Below are 27,830 nucleotides of genomic sequence, written 5' to 3' on the forward strand. Positions count from 1 at the left end.
ATCCACTGTAAAATGTATGTCAAACAGCATTATTGCTTTAAAAGTACCTAAGTATAAAATATAGGTAGGTATGCAATTTAATACAAATATCAGCTGTGCTTATCGTTTCTCATATTCATAAATATACGTAACAATAAATATATTGTCCTGTGATAATCACGAGCATCGGAGCCTAACTTTTTCCAGTTATACTAATAACTGTTTAAACAATAAAAAAATGTCTATACCTATATTATTTGTTGTATAATTCATTAAAAACATATATTTTTGCTATGATTTCCATTCTTACCATTTTTTTTTTTTTTTTTTTTTATTTGATAATGTTACTTATTACCTGTCGTGAACTTGAACTCTAAAATCTTCACTTGTTCTTCAGTGTGCTGACTGTTGAGTTTCAGCAATACACAAGAACGGAAATTGTATATTCGTAAAAAAATGAAAATGTAAAAAATTTTTTGTTTAATAAAAACTATTGACACTGATGTAGAGACGATTCGAGCTTATGGTCTACCGATTATGACAGGCTATGTGCGAGTCAGCGACTGATGTATACACGAGTGAATACTGAAAACGCTCTGGCCGATAATCTGTTTGGAGGGGCATTTTGTGCTATTTTTCGAAGATCGAATCGTCCCTAGTGTGTTTAAAATATATACCTATATTGATCGAAAACAATTTATACAGTTATTAGTACAATTGAATATTGTTCTAGTGTAAATATAACATTGATGTGAATTATATTTTATCTTGATACTTTGTACCTTTGTTATTTGCATATTCAGCGATATTTCTATTTTCTAATGCTACCTATAATTAAATAGTTAATAAGTCCGTTTGATTAAAATATGACAACATGTAAATATATACATAGTTTATTTGTAAAGGGCGGTTCACATTCTTATAAGATTATAAATTATTATAATATACATCATACGATATATTGGTATCATGACAAATGAGGTACCTATATTATGTGTACAAACTTTTTTGGTCAAAACTTCCGTTTACATTATTCTGGTCGACTGAATCAGAACACATTTTCCCCTGTATATGCGATAGAGTCCATTAATCGCGACGGTGGAAACTGGGAAGTTAAGTTGTTCGTTCGCCCGTCGTTACACTTTCATATTCTTTATTCTTATTGCAGGTTATAATCGACTGCAAACCGTTTTTGATACGTATCGATATGGAGCAATTTGAATGCATTTTTTTCAAACCAGAATAAACAGTTCTAAGTAATTTTTTTTTTATTGGTATTAAAAATAAGTTGTTCCTGGAGGCAGAGATTTACAATTGTATATTTTTAACTATTTGTCAGTATTTGAATATATGATAATAATGGATCGTAGCAATAAGGCATCTAATAACTACAAGAAAACATTAATGTAGAATACATCATGATGTATGATAATTTATAAGTTTATAATAATGTGGAAATTAAATAAAAAACATTTAAAATAGTTTTAACAGATTATGTAATAGAAAAATATAATATTGTGTGTAGTTAACTTAAAGGTCTTGCGGATTATCACGCGCCCGCGTTTCAATCCAAGTCGAGGCGGATGTACAGCATGGGGATTGTAATAAGAGTGAACCAAATGCATTGAGATGCCTATAGTATGAGCTATGGAAATTTTTAGCTTCAATTTTTGTGTTGTTTTCTTGGATTTAGAGATCTTTATATATATGTTAACGTTCCTTATAAACCACGGTGCATCTGATGTTATTCGTAGCATTTTGTTTTGGAAAATTTGAAATCGGTGAAAAGTCACACATTTATGATTTACCCTAGATCGGGCAAGCGCAAGTTAAAAATTAACGTACTGAACGTAGGATTTGTTGTTTATACTTAGGAAAAGTGCGTATTCTCAGTTGTACCTAAAACGTATAATATAGATAACGGAAGGTTGTATCCATCGAATTCCGATAGGGGAATGCCGAATGGGAGTGTAGACCCCTTTCCGTAAATACATCATAAATGACCGATGGATGTGTAAATACAACATAATATACGAAAATGATTTACGAGTGGTTCATCGGCGTGCAGGATAAGAGATCGCGGCACAAAGTTACTAAATTATGTATAATATTGATGACTGAAGACCGGCGTGAATAATAATAAAGAGAACACTGAATATTTTCGTTGAAGATAGTTTTATTATATCCACTAAACAAATCAATTTTTTATTTTTTAAGCAAAGTTAAATATATAATTTCTTTTAATTACATAAACATTGAGTAGTATCCAAGGTATATATTTCTACCTAAATACACACACATATATATAAATCTATATATATATATAATATATTGTAAACTCATCATTTATCTTTTCATTTCAATCTCATAAAAATTAACAATTTTTTTTTCTCATAGCACAAAATAAAAATAGCGTAGAGGAACCAAACGCCGGATATAGTAGAATAATATATATTATATAGATTTTTTTTTTTTTTTTTTTTTTTAATATATATTATTTAAAAATAAATATAGCAAAATTGTATTAAAATTTACACTTTAAAGCCTTAGAGGTAACTAAAAATGGTGTGATTTCTATAAGAAAATTTCTTTTTTTTGTAATTTTAATGAATAAAGTAATTTTAAAATTTGTATTTATGTATAAATAAATATAGGTATATATTAATATATTAATATATTTATATATATGTATATATATATATAAATTTAATTAATAAAAATTCTTAAAAATTCTAAAATTGCTCTAAATATATTTTATTCATTAATATATTTAATCGACCAGGGCGTTACTGTTATTTTAAATTTATAACAAAAATAATACTTTAATATGAACAACGTGTCAATTAAATATTATAGCTTAAAAGAGTTTTTTTTATAAATAAATTAGGTATTAAACGGGTGTAAATAGGCGTTAAAAAAAAAAATAAATAAATAAATAAAAATACAGTAAATAAATAAAACATCTCTAGGATCTAAAATAAATTAAAAAAAAAAAACTAAACATTCATTATATATTGTTTTGGTTAATATTGGTATACACATAGAATAGAAATATATATATATATAAAATAATAATAAAACGTTGGTGTGAAGTGAAAAAACAAAAACCTAACGTTGTCGTCGGGAACTGACTCTTTTCGAGTAGGTACACACACATATACATACATATACATATATATATACGTTTCATTTTCAAAGCGAGTATAAAGGAATAAAATATAATGTATATAGTATAATTCTTCTTATTATTACAAATAGCTGTCGTCGACGATGATAATACAATGTAAGGCAGTTAAAAAGGTACATATAATATACCTATACACACACGAACGGCGTTGGAAACGATATAAAAATCGAATTAAAATAAAAAATTTTATATAAGAGACGCGCGCGCGGCGTGAGGAAAAAGACGATATTATTATTATTATTAATTACTACTTATTAAATAATATAATACGACGAGAGAGTCGGCGGAGGCAGCGTGTGTGTAAGTGTGTGTGTGTTTGAAGTGAATGCGTGTTCGGGTCGTGAAATAAAAAAACAAAAAAATACGATCGCGCAAACGACACCGATTTTGGATTTGGGTGATGGGGAGCTATAGCCGTCTCTACGACGGTCCACCTCACACCTTCTTCAGCGTGAAGAAGCTGCGGCGCTTGGGCTCGTCGCGTTTGTCGCCGACCGCGGGCAGCGTCTGGGACCGGGACTGCGTGCCGGCCGCGTCCTGTTCGCACACGTTCTTCAGCGTGCTCACCCACTGGCGCATCTCGGCCTCGTTGCGCGCCTGGAACAGGAACTCGGCCCCGCTGGCCAGCTTGGCGCGCAACACGAACTTCTTCTTGGTGTAGTCGGTGGCCACGTCGGCCGTGCCGCCGTGCAGGTCGATGGGCGCCTCGCCCTTGAAGTACGTCTCCGGCGATGTCTTGGCCGTCTTGGCGTCCTTGTAGAACGCCAAGGTCGTGCCCTGCACGCACACGAACACCTTGTCCCAAGATCTACGGAGAAAGGGTGGGTTAGGTTGATGTAATATTTTTACACGTTATTATATGATACGAGGGAGGAGTTCGGGAAGGGGTCTAAATGATATTTATAGCGCTCAAAAATAAAAAAGGCGAGTAAAACAAAAAAAACCATTAAAAGTCAACGGTTTTGAGACGCAACGTCGCATTCGTTGAACACATAACTACACTGCTGTAGAATATGAATATAGGTACGTGAATCAGAAATTATTGCGAGTAGTGATTATTAGTGATCCATTATCATTATTTTATAATCATCATAATAAGATAAAACACAAACAAACAGGTTAAATAACAATAACGTTTCCAGAGAAATTTTCATTATTTATATGCGAGTTAAAAAATATCAAATGTTCAGCGCATAAAAATTAATTATAAATAGTGAGCATCTTTTACCTGTTGGACGCTTTTTTTGTGGTAGATTCCCATTCGTGTTTCCTGTTGAGTATTCCTTCTAGAATTTCACCATCAGCTTCGGTGGCTGATTGATCTGTAACAACGTTCAACAGGGAACTATTAAAACAAATGTAATGGATGGACACCGTACACGGCATATTCCCGTGTCTACGTATATAACTTCCATTTTCCACACCATGCTAATCGTTGTATAAAATTGTATAGCTTATGACCATGCACAAGACTTACACACAAGCAAGTATACATACGATGGATACCTTCGCATCATGTTTAAGACTACAATACCTGAAGTCGGTTCAACGGTGGCCTCGTCGTCACTAGCAGACACAGCAGACAACGGGGTCTTTTGCGGTGATTTTTTCCACCGGAAACTGCGGAACGGTGATTTTGAGCGCGACCTGTCCTTGTTGCGGTCTTTGACTAATTGGCTTCGCGAAGCTACGTTTTCAAAATACACACACAAACAGAAATACTTTTACAAAACAAGCAAACTAAAAAATAATCGTCATCGCACATACTATCATGCCAGAGCATGAGAAAGCACGTCCACATGCTAACGATTAAACTTCGAAAATTACAAAAATATAAATATAATTAAAATAAAAGCAAGCTTGAAATAGCTGAAATACTTACTTGAGGGTAACGTAGATGCGGATCTAGCGACCCCTGCGGGCGCGGCGGGACTGGCAATGCTCTTCCTACTCGATGCAGAGCTCTCATGCACTACAAATGTTAATAACAAACACTTTCAATTCAACTTCATGCCAAAAAAATAATAAGTTATCGCTATTACTACAATTTGAATTATATTAGAGAGTCATGCAATAGCATAGCGCCGTTCTATATAATATATCCATGGTACATTTCAACAAAGTCAAGTAAAATGCATGCAAAATAGTTTATAATATAATAAAATAAAAATTTTCTAAAAAAATATTAAATTTGTTTTATATTAAATTAACTGACCTGCGGTCGGTTTTTCGATGGGCGATGTCAGTGCGAGGTTAGTGGGTGGAGGTTTACGTATTGACGCTAATGTTAGATTTAGAGAATGCAAGCGTGCAAATAACAGAAAAACAATATGTTCATATTATACATGTGTAAATATTGTTTTTCGAATTTCAAGTTCCCTACTAAATATTTCAATTTATACAACATAACTTTATTTTTTTTTTTACACAGAATATAGATATTAATTTAAACTTTAAATATTTCTATACACATATTATAATTATATTTGTATTATACATTTACATGATAAATTATGAAATCAAACAGATGCAAATATATTATATTGTGTATAAATAATTTGCAATAGCTTTAAAACCATTATTGTGTTTATTTACATCACATCATTCGTTTGATCCCATTTTCTATGCATTATAATAATTGGTATTTATAAACAATAAATATATTACAATATATATATCAACAACCCTCAAGTGCATGATTAATTTGTTATTTTATTTATATATATGTATATTATACTTTTTTTTTTACAAAATTATACATATTTATATTTTAATAAATTTTCATCCACCAACAAATATATTGTATAAAATATGTATATTGTTTAATGGTACTTAGATTAAAATAAATTATAAATATTTTCATTGAAAATTTATAAATTTAACAGTTAATTAACTATTATCTATAGTTCTATACATTATATTTATTTTATAATATTTTAAAATTAATATTTTTACCATGATTTTAAAATAATAATATAATTATTATTATTTAGAAATTAGTGTTTTAATTTGACTAAGCACCACCACATACTTTTACCACTTATTTTACACCCATTATTTTGCATGCATTATTATGGTTATTGTAACTAAAAACTAGAATCACAAAAGCTAACTTACCAGGACGACCTTCACCATCTTTAGCTTGTTTTCCATCAGCTTCTGATGCTTCTTCCGCACTGTAAAATATAAGCAAAATATAGATTTTTATTTTTTAAACAAACAAATATATTTCTAGTTAAAAGTGTACAAATAATTTTTAACATACGCAGCTTTTTCAGCTGCTTCAGCTTCTGCTTGAGCTGCTTGTTTAGCTAACTCTTCTTGGCGTTTTCGTTCTTCTTCTTCTTTTCTACGTTGGATTTCTTTCAATTCAAACTAAATGTATCATAACATTTAAAATATTATTAAAATAATTATTTATTTTTAATTTTAATTTAATATTTATTCATACAGTCGTCAATCGTTCTAAAGCACAGAACCTCTCTTCTTGTGCTATGGCTGACTTTTCAAATGCTTCATGTTTTTTTATCAAATTTTCCACTTGATCAATAGTCATCTATTACAAAATTTTCAATAGTTAATAGTTATAGTATTAAAGTTTTTAATGAAAAAGTTGGTTAAAATTAACTTACTCCTAATTCCAGACTCATAATATATGGTTCTTGGGCTAATAACCATGCTTCAGCAACTGCAGCGTCTCTCGCAAATTGATATACTTCCAAAACTATAAAATAAACATTTAATATTACAATAATATATATAATAATAATTGTACCAAAAACTAACTTAATTGAAGATTTTCCCATCGTTCTTCCCACCTATTCAATAATGAATTTCTCTGGGTATTCAATAACATTAATTTATCTTTGATCTAAAAAAATCAAACAATTTATAAACAAAAATAAATAAACTTATTTATTTAAATCAAATAATTATTTACTTCATTAGAAGCGTAATGATTTCTTGAAAGTAATTCTTTTCCTAAGGAAATGCAAGCTGTGAAATTATCTTCTCTGGTGTCAATTTCTGCTTTTAAACTTTGGTGATTATTCATCAATAGTTCTACTCCACTGACATCCCTAAAAAATATTGATGAAAGTTATAATATGCCAAATAAATTTTAAAAGTTAAGATATAATTACCTTGGTTTTTCTGATGTATTCATTTGTCTAACAACGTCGTCCATCCACAAGGTTAAGGTTCTGACCATGTTAAAGAATTTATGTAAATCACCAGTGTCAGCTAATTTTTGTTTACGTAATTCACATTCCGATTGTAAAGCAGCCCAAGCGTTTACAACTTCTGCTTCTCGTCCAGTAATTTCTTTAGCCTTATCACCAGCATATGATGATTGTAATCGAGCAGAATCCTCGCTGATAGTTTGAACCTGAGTGCTGAGTGTATGTAAATCTTGTAAGAAACTTTGATGTTTACGTTGTAATGTGTGAACGGATCCAGCATCACGACCAAGATCTTCAGACATTTCATGACTTTTCTCTGCAATACGGCTAACCATATCCTTGCAATCGTGGAAGAATTTATGTAGTTCTCGTGAAGCAACCAACATCTAAAGAAATAGTAACATTTAGTAACAAATAATAAAAAAATATATATTAGTTGTTTACTTGTGTTCTAGTTTCGATTAGTTCTAGTAAATCTTGCCATTGTTCATTTAGACTATCCTTCCATTCAGCAATGGTAGCTGAGTCACTGTGACCAATGTTGATAAGCTGATCAGCAATACCATTAACTGTTGCTACACGTTCACTACCTGTTGCTTCAGTATCATGAGCAAATTCCTTAAATCTCTCCCACAACAACTATAAAATGATAATAATTTTTAAAAATATAATACAAGTTGCACATTAAAAAAATTAAGAAAACAAAAAAATAACTAACAGTGACATGGTCATAATCCTGGCCAAGTTCATGTGAACCAGCAACAATTTCACGTTCAGCAATCCATTGTTCTAAATCATCAACTTCACGGTGTAACATAAATAGTTTCAAAGCTTCATCTAATTTAGCTCTACGTTCTCCAGCCAAATCCTTTAGTCCCGCATACAATTTATCTACTTGAGATTGTTTTACAGCTATTTGGTCACTTTCAGGATGCATTTCACTTGTAAGTTGGCGAGCAGTTTCACCTAATTGTCTAATTGTATCAGCATAATTATCAACAGCTAATTCTAAAGATTCGTGTTTCTTTTTTAAGTTTTGTGCTGAAATCTGATCTTTTCCACGGTCTTCCACCATCATATATAATTCTTGTTCACCCATCCAACTTTCTGCTTCGCTGGCGTCGAAGAAGTACTGTAAATGAATTTAAAAATATTGTTTAGTTTGAAATGCTTTAAAAATTAATTTTAATATGATCATCCAACATACTTGTTGGGCCTTTTCAGATTGAAGTAACATTTTTCTACGATGTTCAACAGCTTGTTGAAGTTGTTGCCAGCGCTGAGTTAAGTCATGTATGAGGTCTGTGAATTGTGAAGCATCTTCATGTCCTTCGTCAATTAACTTTTGACCATTGCCACAGACAAGATTAATGCGGTGCTCATGGTTATCAATTTCATTACCCAAAGACTAAAATACAAATATAAAATTAAAAATTAAAAATAATGATTAATAATTTATAATAATAAAAATACTAATAGTATTTAAAAGTCAATTCTCTTACTTGATTTTTCTTTTGTAACATATTGACATTGAACAAACTATTTCCATACTCAGTAGATGTAGCCATTGGAGTTTTTTCAGCAATCCACAATTTTTCATCTTCAACATCTCGTCTAAATTGGAATGCTTCTTTCTTTTTCTCTAGTTGTCTTTGCCTTACTTTCAATGGTTCCTTAAGTTGTTCAAATCGTTCTTCTACTTTAGTCTTCTTTGGAATAATTGTTTCAACTTTCTCAGGAACAGTCTTTTTTAAATATTCAGCTTGTGTTTCTAATTCAACAACTTGTTTAGCTTTTACAGCCATTTGAGTTTCAATCATCTGTTGTTTTTGCATAAGTATATTGACAGAAGCCAAATCAGTTCCAGTATCAGCTGCTTCAATTTGTTTTTCTAGGTCATCCATCCATGAATCAATATCTTCACAAGTTTGATGAATGAGAACTTCTCTATTAGTATCAAACAAACGTTCACCTTTTTCTTTTGTAGTTTTTTCAAGATCATCAAATTGACCTAACATTTCAGATATTTTTGGTTGAATTATTTGGGCCAATTCGGGTTTCTCTTTCATTAATTCCTCTCCTGATTGCTGTACTCTATCTAATCTATCTTTATTGGATGCAATTTCAGCTTCAAATGCTTGATGGCGAGTCCATTTGCTATGTACTGTCTTAGCACTTCGGTAGGTTTCATCTTGAGCAGTAAATTTCTTTTCTTGTATCCATTGTTGTAATTCATCAGAATCTTGGAGAAATTGGTGAAGTTGTAATTGATCTTTAAGTTGATCCATAAGTTCTTGGGCTTTCTCACGATTTGCATCTCGACGTTCTTGAATGGAAGCTGCTTTCTTTTTAATTTTATCGGCTTCGAAATGGTCTTCATCGACTAGTTTATTAGCAAATTGAGTGACAGCATTAATTTTGTCTTCATTAGCTTCCATTGTGGTCATGAAAGCTTCATTACGTTTAATCAAGTTTTCAGCATGTTCAAGATTTGACTAAACAAAAAAATAAAAAATAATAATAAAAAATATCTATTTTTTAATCATATGAGAATATTTTAACTTACTGGGACTTCATCTTTAGATAAAGCATGTTCTTGTTGAGAAAGTAATACTTCAGCTTGACGAGCATCACGGTTAAACATTTGTAGATTGAGTGACTTAGAAAGAAGTTGTTGTCTATTCTCCCACATCTTGTGCAATTCTTGCCATCCATCACGCAAAGCCTTGAGCCTCTCTCGCAAGAACATATACTGAGGATCGTCTTGTGTTCCAGGTTCCTAAAAATTAAATTATACATTACACGCTTAATAAATTTTATAATAAATAGTTTTACTTACAGCTGTAACTTTTTCTCCATACTCCATCATTTGAGTATAATCAGCAGTGTAATTATCAATTTCTTCACGAATTGCTTGATGTTGGGAAAGAAGTTTCTCAGCATCTGATAATGAAGAGGGGATATCTTCTGAAGCAACATCAGTTTGAGTTTTAGTTAACCAAACTTGGAAGTGGTCTAAGTCACGTAGGAAACGATGAAGATCACCAGCTTCTTCTAGTTTAGAATCTCTTTCTTTCAACTGCAAAATTATAATAAATAAATTATTTTTAATTCAAATGAAAAGTTTATTTTATTACCATTTGTGTTAATTCTTCCCAATCTTTTTGGATGGTTTCTATTCTTTCTCGGATAACAGCAGCTTCTTCAGGATGTTCTTTTTCATTCAATTGCGCTTCAGATTCTAATGAGTCTAATTTGGCTTGAATGGCAGCTAAGTCTCTTTCCATGCCAGATAAACGACGCTATAATAAATAGCATAAATAATTATATAACTTTTTTATACAGCAATAAAAAGAATAAACTTATTTTACCTGTAATGTCATTATACCAGTAAGGTCCATTTCTAGACTGTCAGTAGATTGTAAAATTCTCTTTTTATCTTCAATCCATGAAATAGTTTCTCTACATTCGATATGGAAAGTTTGTACACCATGAGCAGAATTGAGTTGGTCACGTTTCGCTTCAGCCTTATCTCGTAAATCAGCCCATTCATGATTCAACTATAAACAAATTATTTGAATTTATTTCTGAATAAAAACTACACGAATGTTATGGCTTACATTGTTTTGTCTGTTAACGATTTCATCTGAGTTGGGATGTTCAACATGAAGTAATTGCCGTGCTAATTGATTCACAACTGCAACTCGTGATGCGTTTGAATTCATTTCTTTATCAAAACCATCGTAACGATGCTTCATTATTTCAACATCTTCTATGTCCTTTCCAGGGCTCATGGTTTCCAACATACGGTTCTTAAGTTCAAAAAAAATATATTTTAGGCATAACATTATAAATTTAAGTTAAGATATCATATTTTCTTTTTTTTTTACAATTACCTTTTCTCCAATCCATTGTTGTACAGCATCAGCTTCACTGAAAAGCTTGTACAAAGAGAGAGCATCCAAGAGTCTCTGGTGTCGAAGTTTGGCTAATTCAACCAATTCTTTGTAGCGTTTGTCAATTGATGACATACGCTCATTTACTTCAGGGCCACTTGTTGGTGCACCTGGTTCAGCACTTAACTGATTAGCTTGAGAGCGTAATGCTTCAACAGTTTGTGAGTAGGATTTAAGTTCTTCACTGACCTATGAATAGCATGAAAGAAATTGTATAAATATATAAGAAGTTAACAATAAAATATATAAAATAAATAACAAATACCTCTTTGTGTTTCTTTAATAATGATTGGACATTAGCTTCATCCCGGCCAACATCTTCAGAAGACACTAATCTGAGAGTATCTAACATCCAAATGTCAACGTCATCGGCATCAGCAAACCACTATTTTAAAATGATACAAAATTTAATTGTATGTCACAAAAATGTTGAAGATAACTCTTGAATAAATTCTTAATAATTTGAAATGTGAAATTATTTTCCAAGAAATATTACATAAAATATTTAAATAGCCACTAGTGAGAAAAAAAAATTAATTACCTGGTGATAATCGACTGCATCTTCCAAACGCTTACGTCTTTGTTTGGATAAACCGATTAAATGTTCCCACATGGAATGTGTACTGGATACTCGTTCCTGTATACGGTCGGCACCAAAATGGTTACTATTGATCAAATCTTCTCCGACCTTAACCACTTCAAGCAATTGACTTTCATGACTCTGTATTTCATTCTCAAGTGCCTGATAAATAATAAACAATAGTCAGTAATAATTGTTAAATATTTACAAGTATTTATATTACTTTATGTTTTGAAAGCAACAGATTAATAGTGGTCAAGTCATGACCAATATCTCCAGCAGAAACAATTTGTTCTTTTTCCTTGATCCAATTTTCTTCATCAGCCATATCCCAATAAAATTGCCATAATTTTCTGCTTTCTTCAAGACGAGCACGTCTTTCAACAGCCAATTTAACCAATTCACTATAAGCGTCCTCAAGTTCTTGAACTCTTTCAATAATAACAGCTGGATCACAGGGTCTATAGCCTTCTGTATTTTCTTCATCCAAGAAACGTTGTGAGTGTTGCACAACGCTTTTTACTCTTTCTCCTAAAACATTGATGTCAGCCTCTACGAGACTGTGCTTTTGAAGAAGATCTTCAACTCCCATCAAGTGTTTGCCATAATCATCAGACAAAAGTCTCATCTTCAATTCTTCCATAGAATCCAATATGTATAGCATTTCTTGGAAGTTTTGCTGTAATTGTAATGACAACTCTAGACGGTGACGACGGGCTTTCAGGAGTTCAAGAAGATAATTCCATAAACGAAGAACATTGTCTTTTCTAAAAAAAAATAAAGTTATACGATAAGCAATTAATTAAAAATTATATTTAAATTAAAATTTACCTAGCATTTATACGGACAATATCATGATAGTCCTCTGTTTCCAATTCTTGTGCTACAGTCACAACTGCTTCTACTCTTTCTTCATATGCAAATATATCTGTTTCGATAGCTTCGTGCTTTTTTGCAGCTGCTTCTACAGCTGCCAAATCCAAACCAAAATTATCCTGTAAGCATTATAAAAGCACTCATTAATTTTTTGTTTTTAAAGATTTTATGTAAAATGTTGATTTAGTTAAAAACTAACCTGAGAAACTAGCCGTTGATTTTCACTTAACCATGTCTCTCTCATGCTTGCTTTTCTATTAAATCTTTGAGCCAGCTGTTCAAGTTTTTCTTGTCTTATAATTTCTTCTCTTAAAGCCAACTCCCTTTCATGTTCTGCTTTTTCTAATTGTTCCCAGGCCTTATTAATATCTGAAATCATTTTTCCTTCTTTGGGTGTATATGGTTTTTGATTATTAGCTCTCATTTTAGACTGTAATGTGAAAAGTAACACTTCCAAATTTCCTTTTTCGACAAATTTTGGGGGTTTTTCGACAGTCCTATAATTGTTAAATTGTTGTAATTGCTGTTGAACACCATTCAAAGAATTTAAGAATTTCCTCTCAGCTAATGATTCTTTTGTCTGCTTGATCCATTGTAATAAGTCACTAGTTAAACGCTCATATTCTTGGGCTGTACGTTCATTTTCCATAGCTATTCCAACAACACGACCAATTCTTTTTCCTTGAACCGTTTCTTGTTTCATTTTACTGAAGTAATGATAGTATGTAACAACATATGTAATAATTGATTTTTCATCTGGTTGTTCAACAAACACATCTTCAGCATCCAATAATTTTACAATTCCTAATTTGTCTTCAGCTGTGTTGAATGCATTATTCAAGTTGTGCATGGCATTAGTTTTGCTAAGTTTTTCAAATTGTACAAGATCAGGGCGATGTTTGTGAATAATTGCATTAAATGCGAGACCATCTCGCCAGGAAGTTGTGAAATTGCGAACATTGACATTGTGATAACCAGCTGTTTTCATTTGGCACCACAAAAGTAAAGCATCTTTCGCAGATTTTGTCTCTTTATTGTCAGTTTCTTCAATGGTAATGTCTTGAATCTAAAATTAAATTTAAATATAACATTAGATAAAGTATATTTTCTGTAAATATAATATTAAATAGCAGAAATTGAAGTTATTACATACTTGGAATCTAAGGATAATTGTCCATATAAGACCCAACGAAAGTCTTGGATTTCCATCAACAATATCATGAGAACCCATGTTTTCCAAATGTACTCTCTGGTCTTTTAAAAATTGCAAAGCTTTATCTACATTTTCTAAACAATGTATTCTCATTTTTCCCTTGGTAGGTTTTGGCTATATACAAATAATCAAGTTAAAAATTGAGTAATAAAAATACTTATTTTAATTTTGTTTAGTTGTTACCAATCGTTCTCCAGAAAGAACTTCCAATAGTTTTATAAGCATTTTTCCATCTCTGAGGTCTATGTATAAATCTCCGATTCGAGAGTGTACCCGAACCAAGTGTGAATTCACCCATTTTTGAAAGGTTTTTTTCTGGACACTTTCTCTTTCATCTAAAAAACACAGTTAATACCATATATTAATACATAAACCCTGCAAGGTAAAAACAATATAAGTAATACTATTTTGGAATTGGGGGTGACTGCATATACATTGTTCTCTATTTTTTAGTCTCTATGACCTATTCAATACCACATGCTTGAAAAATAACTGTCCTTTTCGTTTTTATTTTTTACTGCTTTTAGGCTAATAAAATATGAACAACTTACCAGCCAAAGCTTTAATTCTGGATCTTTCAAATAATCTGGAAGAAGAGTTTCCACCGTCATATTCATAATCTTCAACAATACCAGTTCCATCTTGTTGTATGGCCGGATCCCACCGGACCACAGAGATATCTGTCGTCATGACAGCCAGACACCTCTATATAGTTTGTTATATCTGTAATATGAAATATGTAAATTGTCATTAATCTGCATACTTAAAGTTAGAATACAAAACATACTTATAAATGCATAATTTTATGCCTGCTATGGTTATAAGTCATAACACTCACAGACTAATAATTATTTTATCGTACCTACCTAACTATTAAGAATGTTTTTTGAAAAAGGGTAACAATTTTTTTTTTTTTATTGTTAAATCATATTATAATTTTTCAATAATTATTAGTTATTACTTTTTTACTTTTCTTAGTACAATATTTGGTTTTTGATTTCATATTCAAAATTAGAACGCTTCAGAGTAGTGTTCAGATATATAAACGGATAGTTAACCAGTTATAACTTTGAATTCTCATTAGTAACGAAATAACAACTAATCATATACAATATACATATATAGTTATAATAGTTGAAAAAAAATAATCACTTGACATTTGAATAGTACTTAATACACAAAACTCATTTTATGATGTAATAATGATAGGACATATTTATCAGATTATATCATACAGAGAAGATTATGGAAAATAATATTATCTTTTATGAGCGTCCATTTGGGGGGTGGGGCAAGACAAGACACCTTGCCATATTGGAAAAAAATTATATGAAATTGTAATTCAATAAATATTACCATGGCATTATCTAATTACAAATTTTTATTTGGCACTTTTCTAAAATGGTACTTATGGACGCCAATACTATCTCCAGGTCTTGAAGTTAAATCAATCACGTTTTATTATTACCGGATATCCTATATAATGATGGTCTGCATATATATTTATGACTGCAATGCGCATAAAAGCATAAGCACGTATGCAAAATTCTTGAACATGAATTGAATTTCACGCGTACATTAAATTCAAATATATTACATATACCTAACTATCACACATAACAATAAGACGATGGACAAGCACGTATATTATGTTTTATGCATAATAATAAAAAAAATAATGTTATGTTTTAGTAGACAATTAATTTTGTTTTTAATTATCACTGTTAACCTCTTAGAAACACAAGCTTCAAGTTTAATTTAATTTTAATTTTTAGATAAAACTGAAAGCATAGATACTTAAGACTTCAGATGTCACGAAAAGACAGAGTAGTTGTAAGTATTAAAAATTGAACAGTCATTTGAAGTAGCCATAGGATCATTATAGTTTTTGTTTTTCATATTACAATTTTGTTTTCTTATTAATGTGGTATGCACGAAGAGACAATTACGTTTGCCCCGCCCATATAATATACAAAACTCGACTAAGATCAACTAAGGAATAATACCACGTGAGTGTACATAGAATATCGTACATAAGAATTAGTCGAAAAAAATTAGTGGTAGGAGTAGTACATAACATTATGAGAGCAGTTACAAGGCAACGTACGAACAGAAATAGAATTCAGTAACCGCTTTTCAAAGCTGTTGAGAATATTTTTAAAATTGAAACACTCATATAGTCATATCACACGAGATATTCTACTAAACGGATGCGTAGAGGAAACAGCGTGATGTAACGCGAAGTACCTAAGAGGCAAAAGGGTTTTTTTTTTACTAGTTATAATTTTAATTTAAATAAATATTATTTTGAAGTATAATACAAGAACTATACTACATCAAACTTAATTTTGAAAGTTCTGTTAATATTTTTTTTTATCCAATAAAAGACCATTTAAAATCCAACTGTTTTAGTAGCGATTAAAAACACATTTCTTGTATACTATAAACTTTTTTTTTTAAATATTTTAAATAAGTTCAATTATTATAAAATGAAAAAAACTTGTAGGTTATTAATTATAACTATAGTTTAAGTAGTAAAATTTTCTATTTTGATAATTTTGATTCAAGCTAATTATAAATTAATAAAAACGCTAAACTTGTAATTGATATTATACATTTTATAGTTTTTTGATTAATAAGTAATTAGAAATAAATTTAATACTACACTTTAATATCGCACAATATAAAACAACTTTAGTACCTAATATTGTACATTTTTAATTTAATATGATCATTAAATTATTGTATTTTTAGTAAATGTTTACAAAAATGACATAACAAATATGTTTTTATAATTTATTTTTTTTAGAAAACATATAATACTATGATGCAGTATATAATATTTTGGAAATCTGTCTATTTATTCATACCATATGATTAAACGTCATTAAGAGTAAAAAACTCCGAATGTTACATAATATTGTTCATACATTTCCAAAATAAATATTTAAAAAAATGGTCCGAGAAAAAATGCGGCGTAGGCGTTTTATTCACCAGCTGCGGTTAAATTGGAATAGATTAATTTTAAAACATTCATACTAACACAATGGGGTCTGAGCCCTTCCAGTATACAATTTACACATTATACTATGAACATAGCTATAGTTTTAAATCGGTACAGTTTGCGTGCTACTAGTCATCAGTCACTGGCATGGCAGCGCGTTTGGCCTGTAAAGTTGTTAATAATAATAATAATCATAATAAAATTGTCGCATTTTATTTCGCTCTCTCAAAATGGACGTCACTGGGAAAATAATATATAACAAGAATAGCGAAACATTTCCTTTGGTGGTATTGGCTGCGGCCATAATACTTATACAGAGCAATTGGCCCAGATTTTTTTTATAATATCATCATTTTCTTTTCCTTCTTCTCGTTCATTCGTCATCGTTTGAATTGAATTCAATAAAAAAACACGTTCGTAATTCACAATGTACTAATTTCACACATAGATATAATAAGCGAAGATAAAATAGTTACTTGATCTTTGGAGTAAAAAAACTGTACCGTTAGCAGTTAAAAAATGTTCAACCAAAAAGAAAATTATATTACTGATATAATGTAATATTATAGGCAAATAAATAACTATTGGAGAATTTAAGTAATGTGTAGGTTATCTAAATTTTGATTTAATAGGAGTCTTTATTCTATCGTGCAAAAAATGATCTGTTGGATGCACAATGTAGGACGTAAGTACATGCACGTAAATCCATTTTATATAGATATTTCAAACAAAAATAAATACATATATAGACATAATGAGTATATACCCGTTATTGTTTAGATGTGTTTAGTTATGTGTGTAAATTGATCGAGCGAGTTGTAAAATATGTATACTTGGTACATCTGGCATTATTGTTTATTGTTAATTATGCACTCCCGTAGTCTCGTTGATGTTTTAAAACTTATATTATAACTATCATTAAGCCAGACGTTGTCGATGCGATTATCGTTAGTGCTATTACGGTCCGAATGTATACAATTTTATTATAATATGTTCAATAACAATGTACGATTTGACATTGATAAACATAATATATATACATATTATATAGTGTACCTGTATACAAAATAAAATTGTGTAAACCGTTGTTTAATCGGAAACGCACAAAGTCCAACACTAGTGAATAACTTAATATACCGAAACTATATTAAATGGAAATAAAATATAAATAACACAACAATGATGATACGCAAACACTAGTTAAAAAATAAATAAAATATGTGTCTGATATAAATCGTTAATCGGCATTTTGATTGCGGAGTTATATGACAATATTGAAATAGGTATTTCTTATATAAGATGTAGATTGCACGGTTGTGATACGTTCTATAACATCGGTGCTGACGCATCAGAGAAAAAATAATTCGGCAATATACGTCTATGTTAAGAAACGGGTCAGACACCACGCGTAAATTTACAATTTATTTATCCAGGGCAAGACCCGATGGTGGCCTGTCAAGAAAAACGCCGTTCTTCATTTGGGTGCCACACCCAACTATGCGCAACCGTAAAACAATCCATTTAATGTAAAAATATATATTATATTGTTAATGTTTATATATAAGTATACAACTGACGAACTCCACCTTTTAAGAAAATACTTGAGAGTTAATATCAAAAATAGAAACTGAAAGTTTAATCAGAATGCATTACAGACATTATGGCTATATTCTTTTCGCGTTGCTAAATAGACAACCATAAATTACAATAGTGTGAGAACAGCAAAAAAAAGCACAGTTACATTATAGTTTTATTATAAAGATTAGACATAGTAAAGGGGAAAATTCGGTCCTCAGGTTAATTGCAGCGTGTCGTAATAAATTCCGGAGCGAGTAGATAATGAAACATGAAATAATAATGAAAACAAAACAATTTGTGTTTCAGAATGCGTTTAATCACGACCTCTATAATTATAGCAGTATAATGCGTTGATAATGTCACGATTAATGAAAAAAAAAATCTAACTTCCTGATCCCAAAATAATCTCGAGGTATAATATTCATGCAATAAGTATGATGTATAAATTAATTAAAAAACGAAGTGTTGACCGTATTTTATATAAATTACCCATTTGCCGCCGAGAGTGAAATAATTATAATTCGACGAACACTAGGAGGGTTTTTAATTTTCCCCTCCATGGTTTTGCTAAAAAAAATGGAATTTTCATTGGTGAAAAATTGGTGGAGTGTCATAGACATAATATAGCACATATGATATTGAATAAGAGCCCTCTTTCCTTACTAAACAAACAAAATTACATGCGTCTAATTACTGTGGTGTCGTCATCATTGCCGACGTCGTGATCCTTTTACCGCTCGACCATCACGAACCACGCGTACACAGCGTCCGTAACGGTACCCGCTAGCAGAACAATGTGTCGCGCGTGAAATAAAGCAACGCAACGCGAACGCAGGTCGTTCAACTAAAACACACTGTATACATGAGCACACTCATACTTCAGTGACCAGCAAAGGTGACCCTCCTCTCACTCTTTCCTTATAATACGCGTTATAATATAGTATATACACACTACACGCGGTGGTTGTCATCGGATATTGTTATAATAATATCATCGTTAAAACTTATAACACAAGTAATAATGATAATAATAATATTATTATTGTATATCTGCCTACACTATTTTCTACAACGAAAACTATAATATCATATACCTACACATTAATATACCAAATCGGCCTCCAAGCTCAACCACCGTGACACATTTTTCGTTATTTATTTATTTATTTTTTTTGTTTTTTGGTTTTGTTTTTTAACATCAACGACGCGGACCGAACAAAAGCAGCGGTTTTTCGTTTCCGTTTTGGAAACCACTGGCCTCGGAGAGACGGCGGCGTTACTTATCGATTTTATACACGCACAGAATTCCGTGCAAGCGGTTAATGGCGGCCCAACTCTCGTGGCGGTACGTATACATTATACATAAATACATAATACACAGTGGCGGTAACGGTTTGTATATAATATCCTAAAAATGAGCACTGGCGTTTCTAATGTGCGGAGGCACGGAGTTTATTACAATAATAATATTTTCCCGTTCACATGAAAAATCCGAAAACGCTAGTCTCCGACGAATAAAAAAACTTAAAGCGCCTTTATACGGGGGAGGAATGCACCAAGAATAACATTAGGTTCTACTGCTACCATGTTTGGCAAAGCGACAACTTCGGTCAACTCTGTTATAAAACCGACTACCGGACTACACGTCTACATTTATCACACAGACTATATTACTTTAACTAATTTTTGTAATTTTTGCCAAACATTTCAACGATTCTTCCTATTTTTAAAAAGGACGTACCTATATAAAATATACTGATGCATCGATATAAAATGTAATAACTAATAATCAACAATTAAAAAAATATATTATGTACCTACAATATACAACAAACATATTACACTATGAGTATCTATAAAATATAACGTCAGTTATATGATAAAAATTAACTCCATAGATTAAATTGTATGATATCGCAGGTTTAATACTAGTTACTAGAATTAGTAAAAAAATTATTGCTAAAAGAATATTATACTATTATTCGTTGAACGGCTTCGTATTATTGAGAAGACAAGAACCTAGTAAAGAAGTAAAAGTTAAAACCGGTTGCGCAGAGTTATAACTGAAGACTAATACGCTAAGAGCAGTTCTGCGAAATTCATTTTAAACGGTAATATATCAATGGGTAGGTACATGTTTAATTGTCAATTTTTAACTACATTTTAATTTGAATAAAATATTTAAATTATGAAAACCTAGTTGATTACGTATATTTAAAATGTTACTGTTGGAGCGGTACAAAATACTGAAGCTTGTGAAAGGTCAAAGAAACAAAAAGTGATACTTTAATAATTGTTGACCTCACATGATGCCGCATGATCCATTGAAAAATAATAAAAACAATTTCATTTAATTTGCTCATTATTATTATAGTCATTAGTCATTAATAAAACATATCATATTTATGTTATGTTAAATCTCATTTTATAAATAATTTATAATGAACCATTGATTCCTCGAACCCAGTTAAGGTGTGAATTTCGTAACTGTTACTAACTGTTTGATATGTTATTTATATAGTATAATAATAATAAAATCATTATAAACAAATCTAGCTACATTCTTATAACTTAACATAGTACATCATTACGTCAATTATATACAATACATAGGAATATTTTAAGTATACTTATGTTTCGGACATGCGTTCCTATACTTTTCAAAATAAAGAAAAAGAATATGATACTAATTCCATTTATACGAAAACGGATACATCAATTTTTTTCTAAACGGAAGACATAATCAATAAAAATTATTTGGGTCTAAGCAAACAATGTACATCAAAACGCCGAACAGCGTGAAATACTATTCAGGACCTTCAGGTCAACAACTATCACAAAAGATAAATTTAAATGACACTTATTATTAACACTTATTATCTTGAATAAATAATATTAAAATTAAAAAGTATTTCAAATATACAACTATTCACGACAATAGACACGCAACTTAAATTTTTAACGACTGAATCAATTAAATCGAGAATTAAATGAAGTATTAGTATATTTTTATTTATCCTTTTATTGTTATTATATAAAATTGCATAAATAATATAAAATTATTTTGTAAGAAAGTATTTATAAAATGTTTAAGTAGGTACTAATTTCACTAACAAAATATGGTTTACTAAATACATATATAAATAACATTTTAAATTATTATACAGGTATAGAAACCGTTTTCAGACCAATACAAATTGCTAAATAAAACAATATCAAAAACTATATAATAAATATTTAAGTTTAAATGTTTTAAGTAATTTATTAAAGAAATATGATTAATAAGGATAGATAGTTTGACCTTTTATGCAAATGAAATAAAGATAATAATTCCGAAATTTTTAAAAGTATAATCGTGAAAGGTTAACTGTTACAAGTTGTTAAGTGTAAACATGATATAATAGGCTTAAAAATGATTAGATAAAATATGTACCTAGAAAAAAAAGATAAGTAAAAGTCAGTAAATCATAATACAAAAATACAAATCTAATATTCCTAATTTTTTTTTTTTTTATATAAAATAGAAGTAATAAATAATAATAATAATTTGAAATAATGATACATATTATATATATTTTGAAGCATTATTAATTTATTTTTTAAAAATTATAAATACTTATAGATAATTATTTTATTAGTAATTTAACATTAAACATTTTATAGTTGCGAAAATAAAACAGTACATTAGATATATAATATAATAATATGATACCTACCTAATGTTTAAATTTGAATCGATCGAGTTTAAAAAATTTGTAAATTATAATTACGAGTATTAATATCAATGAGTTAAATTAGATTTTTATTTTAAATACTTCTATTTATATTAAGTTTAATAATGTAATTGTGAAATCGTGGACTCCCATACGAACCTGATCAGTGAGGCCTATTTTCTTTACGAAGAAATAAACAATAAATAAGCTATCTATAATTTGTAAATAACTATTGTAATATTAACATTAAATATCGACTAATGTTAAACAATTAGATAATAATTAGATTTTTTATTCGTAATAAAAGGAACTTTTACTGATCATTTAAACTCAAATCAAACATTTTATGAACTCTAATATTGATAGTTTTCACTTTCCAACAATTCTAGCATATTTAATACCTAAGTAAAGTAGGATACATTTATCAACACGATACTGTATATACATATAGATATTTAATTTTTGAAAAAATTAAGTAAGTACTAATCATGAGGACTATTCATATAAATGATCAAGAATTAGGCAGCAGACAGGTTCGATCTGTTTAGTAGGAATCAGCTAGTCGATGGGTTGCATAAACCATGTTGACCTAAAAATGGATTGAATAGGGTTAATTCACGCAGACACACTTAGGCTACAATGACGCGACAACTGCTGTAGTGGCTATAGAGACACTGCAGAGTGCAGACCTTCACCCCTAGCGTTGTACCGTCATCGCATTGATTGATATCGGGTTATAGCCCATGTGGCGCCTGTTACGATTATGAGGCATTGTTGTGTATAGTAAACAAAATATATTATGTACTTAGTATTTTAAAAATAAGTACTTTGGCAAGATTTGTTTTCAATGTTGAACGTAATTTGGTAAGCATTTGTTGTAATAACAGCAAAATATGAAAAATGTTTTGTTTATTGGTTGAAAATTATATGTATAAATCGAGTGATACTTAGTAAAAACGTACCACCTAATTGATTGTTTTTTGATATCATAAAAAAATGGTATAAAAATATTAAGATATTGTTTAAAGGTAACAATTTAAATCACTGAATCACAGTGTTTGAAATTTATCGCATTTAAAATTAAGTTAAATTATTAAAATAAATTGAAATTATCAATTGATCAGAATTAAGAATGGTATTTTGTAATTTATACGTAATAAAATATAAATAAACAATAATAAAAACAGTTCAAAGATTAAAACAAAATAAAATCCTTATCTATTAGTTCAAAATCTAAAAAAAACATTTTATTTGGCTTATTTACCTAATAACGAGAAAGATAATTAAAATATTTGACGAACATTTACATTTCTCAACTAGGTACTAATACTTTGTATTTCAATATTTAGAATAAATTCAAATCAAAACCAATAAGTGATTGTTCAATTGAAATATTTAAAATTTAAAAGATAATAGGTATGTAAGTAATATTGATTTGCATAATACAATAAATAGATAGCTTATGTATTTTTTAACTTGAATAGTCCAAGAATGTATGTCGTAGGATTATGAGATGATAGTGATGGCTACAACTGGTCGCCAGAAACTCATAAAATATTAAACGGATAGAAAATTCGAGTGGGCGCAACACATTAATGACTATACTTGAGACGTGTACAATGTACATGATATTTATCATTATCGTTTATTTACAATAAAATAATTAATTAATGATATTATTTTGATTTTAAATACTTTTGCTAACCTGTTTGTTCTTTTTTTATTTTGTCTATTATATGACCAAAACTTACTGATACAATTATTCATTTTTCTATAACAATTTTAGAAAGTTCTCAAAACTTTGGATTATGGCCAGAATGTAGTTTGTCAACACCACTACCGTAGAAATACGAGTATATCAAATGTAATTAAGCTCAGCGAAATGTCAAAACTTAATATTCTATGTTGTTTTTAAATTCAATTAATCATAAATTATTATTGTTAAGTAATGCACAGTACAGACTACAGAGAATAGTAAAATATCAAGTAAATATTTTAACATGTAGGTTTATGTTTTTGGCATGCTGTAATAGTATCAAGGAAGTATTCGGTTGGCGGAGGCGGAATCTCGTCAAGATGACTACATTAACCGATGACCCACCAGTAAGATAATATGATGTCATGATTTTGAATAATATTATTTGAAATGGTTACAACAAAATTTTAAAACTAATAATCGAAAATTAAAAATGAAAATAAGTAATAACATTGATTTTATAATAAGTAATTAATTTTATATTATTTTCCTAGGTTAATACTCATTGTCGAAATTTGAATCCCATGTGCCCTTGATTAATAAAACTAAGTTGACCTAAGATTCATGCTACGTAGACTAAAATACCCAATTTTTTAAAGTTAATTTATTTCGTACATTAGTGTGTTTTTCTTTAATATTATGAAAAAAACTTATAAGAAGGTAGACAATTATTATATTCTGAAAATAATGATATTTTTAAAATTCGACATACCTAGGTATAATAACTACCTGTTTGATTGATTTTATGTACCTACCTATTAAGTACTTACATTAGGTACAATAAGTATAAAGACATAGTTAACTTCTTTTTCAACACGTTTGAACAAAAGTTTATATAGCCCCATTGTTTGTTAGCGAAAATAAATTCAATAAGTAACATACCTAGGTAGGTACTACTTTGTTATTACAATAAGATAAATGTTTACCTATGTAATTGATGAATTTCTGATTGATTAGGTACTAATTTTACATCTAATTTATTTAAATATTAAAAATTGGTAACACTTAAGACTTTAAAAAATATCAACAATTTTGACCTATCTATTATTATTTATTTTATTTTCTAATATTTAAAAAAAAATTATTTGGTCGATTATGAATATAAATATCGCTATTTTTAAAAGTCACCAAGGTACAAGTAGGTAGTATAAATCAAAAATAATTACACAATGATTGCGGATGATTTGGCATTAATTATTTTTTTTGGCAGAAAGTAAGTGATTTCCGCTTATATTATACGTATTTTATTTAAATAATTTCATCGTTATTATTAATACAATACTGCCGATACATTAATATTATTTAAACTAGAATTAATTAAAAAAATATTTGGTTATGTTTTTTTAACTGGTGAAAAATTAATTATCTGTTACCTATATATTTTAGAAAACGCAACAATTAAAAAATATTAATAGTTCAAATCAATTGAATGTAATAAACACTACCTATAAAACATTTACGATTAAATATTTAATAAATGTCTGATAGCAAATAAAATGAATGGGTTTTTAAAGATTTTATGAATGAGAACGATTTATAATTAAGTAAAATATTCTTTATCTATTTAGTTTTTACATTTATTAGCATTTATTTACATAATATTTTATAACTGTACATGGTTATCACACATTTAGAAAATGCTCCTAATGAAAATAAAACCTAATGACGTTTAACCTTGCAAAACTTGAGAGCGTACAATTAACAGTAATCGGTAACACATATAATTTCAAGCGGAAACGCCTGTTTTATTACCTACTTAGTAAACGTTAAACAAACGGAATTCATTCATGGAGGGAATACATGAGTACAGACATCAGAGAACACTGTGGGACGATTTAAATTAAACACGGAGAACCGGCCCGAAGACGATTGACGCCCATCAAAGGGGGCGACTTTCGCAAAACCATCAAACGCGCTTTGTGTAGTACAATCCTAAAATAGTATCGATGTACGAGTTACGTTCGGGCATTATCGTGGGTCTAATACAAATTATTATTTTAACAAGTGAAAAGTTTCCACTGAACAATAAATTCACAATTCAGTTGCCCTTGTATTCTCCGAAAAGACGTAACCGTTATCATAAAAATTGTTTTCGGTTCCGCGATAACAATGAACGACTTTAAGTCGGATTGACTGCTTAATGTGAACAGTGTACACAAACGTCACAATCACTTTCAACGTACAAAAAATTCATCGTTACGAGTAGAAAACTAATTCGATTATATTGTACTCGAAACAATGAAAGTGAGCAAAAGTTATTTTAAAAATAACAAAAACGAATCGGGATAAAATAATAACGACCTGTCCATGGTGGTATAGTGCTACCCTCTTCTCCGAGCTTTAACTAACGGAAATGTTGTCATTCCCCCTTCGATGTTGTCCCTTGCCCTTGCATGGCGGGCGGAAACGAGTTTCAATGTGCAAAATTCGAGTGTGTCGGGTTGGTGCGACGACGGGTGGTAAATAATACTACATTAGCTACTATCTCGCTGTCATCGAACTGACGAACTGATTATATTATTAAACGCTAAAATTAAATAGTACATCGTTATGTTGGTCAAGGCTAACGACGAGGCGGCGAGTTCTCAAATAATTATAACCGCCGTTTGGTCAAGTCTATACACGAATATTTCACATTAAATAACATTTGGCGACTTGGCGTAAACGACCGGCATAAAATGTTACGACGAAAAAATAGATGGATAATAATAAGCGATCGCTTACCTGGTGCCGAACCGCGGACGATCAAATGTTATTCCGGGTTTAGGGTGTTGTACAAAGGTATATTTCTAGAGATCGCACACACAATATCCTTTAGCCGAATTATATTACTATATCCGGGCGTTGCCGTTCGCCTAATTTATTATTATCAGAGCATCATCACTGGTGTAAAAAAAAAAATAAAATAAAAACAACACAACACAGCACACACAAAAACCTCTTCGTAGCGTCCGCAGCCGGCCGACAAACTCAACTAATGGAGGGCGTCGGGCAGCCGCGGCGGGGCGTGCGCGCAGACTCGCGATTGCCGTCACGAACTGTCGACGCGCCAGTGTCGCCAACCCGACACCCGGCTAGTGCCCGATAACACCGTGTTGTCGCCCCGTCAAATAAAGGAAATGTGTGTATACTATGTATGTATGTTGTAGTGCTTCACTAATATTCATTAATTATTATTTGTATCGTATTATATAATCAAATAATATTCTAATATTCGTATTTCACGATTTATAATTATTCATATTAACTGTCAATGAATATATACAATTATATTATATTAACTTGTAAGATCGTTTTCATTGAGCGCAATCAATCATACAGTGTTCCGTTCGACCCGTTCGAACATCGAGTTGTACGGACAGCCCGACAAACGCGACGCCAGTACTTTAAAAGTTTAAACCCAAGACTGCTAGTCTGGGGCTATAAGAACTTTCAACATCAATACTACCGTAACAATGAACAAACATAAAACCACGAGTCTTTTATAACAAATATAATTAAATACGAATAAATAAATATTAATTAAAAATAATAATCGGCTGTTGTGGTAATGGCCGTTATTGGGGAAAAGAGTTTACTCGTGAGCTCTGGACATCATGTTCAAAATAAATAAATGAAAATTTATTTTTATCATTTACATAAATATTTCATAAATAAAGAGAATTATATTCTTTAAGCCTGTATAAGTCTCTACTATCTGCTTTAATATAATAGGTACCTAACACATAAGTTTATAAATGTATAAGTATAGATTTTTGGTAAAAAAAGTATACACAGTAAAAATAGCTTTATTAGTAATGAAATAAT

General features: G+C 30.1%; 1 protein-coding gene across 5 annotated transcripts; it reads right to left on the reverse strand.

Annotated features, from left to right (window-relative positions):
- Window positions 1–2,716: 2,716 nt before the first annotated feature.
- Window positions 2,717–27,006, reverse strand: LOC126549256 (spectrin beta chain-like). 5 transcript variants are annotated; one of them, XM_050197920.1, is made up of 30 exons: window positions 26,748–27,006; window positions 14,524–14,695; window positions 14,156–14,307; window positions 13,913–14,086; window positions 12,959–13,825; window positions 12,715–12,878; window positions 12,107–12,650; window positions 11,845–12,045; window positions 11,569–11,688; window positions 11,244–11,492; window positions 10,968–11,159; window positions 10,719–10,907; window positions 10,485–10,649; window positions 10,187–10,426; window positions 9,914–10,126; window positions 8,850–9,842; window positions 8,555–8,755; window positions 8,066–8,479; window positions 7,792–7,986; window positions 7,309–7,733; window positions 7,107–7,245; window positions 6,953–7,037; window positions 6,799–6,890; window positions 6,618–6,722; window positions 6,432–6,541; window positions 6,284–6,342; window positions 5,049–5,138; window positions 4,701–4,853; window positions 4,395–4,488; window positions 2,717–3,974 (listed from the first exon to the last, which is right to left on the reverse strand). In XM_050197920.1, exons 2-30 carry the CDS (start codon window positions 14,660–14,662, stop codon window positions 3,602–3,604), a joined length of 7,137 nt encoding a protein of 2,378 aa, XP_050053877.1. In that variant the 5' UTR covers window positions 14,663–14,695; window positions 26,748–27,006; the 3' UTR covers window positions 2,717–3,601. The 5 variants fall into 5 exon arrangements, with proteins under 5 accessions (XP_050053877.1, XP_050053878.1, XP_050053879.1 ...); XM_050197921.1 differs by lacking the exon at window positions 5,049–5,138; XM_050197922.1 differs by lacking the exon at window positions 4,701–4,853.
- Between the last annotated feature and the right edge of the window lie 824 nt (window positions 27,007–27,830).

This window comes from Aphis gossypii, chromosome 1 (assembly GCF_020184175.1).
Source record: "Aphis gossypii isolate Hap1 chromosome 1, ASM2018417v2, whole genome shotgun sequence".
Taxonomy (NCBI): Eukaryota; Metazoa; Arthropoda; class Insecta; order Hemiptera; family Aphididae; genus Aphis; species Aphis gossypii.

Coding starts and splice junctions, on each gene's coding strand:
- LOC126549256 (XM_050197920.1), bottom strand. CDS start 14,662: ATGACGACAGATATCTCTGTGGTCCGGTGGGATCCGGCCATACAACAA. Junction 12,651..12,714: donor ATTGTCCGTATAAATGCTAG/GTAAATTTTAAT, acceptor ATTTTTTTTTAG/AAAAGACAATGTTCTTCGTT. Junction 7,246..7,308: donor AATACATCAGAAAAACCAAG/GTAATTATATCT, acceptor AATATTTTTTAG/GGATGTCAGTGGAGTAGAAC.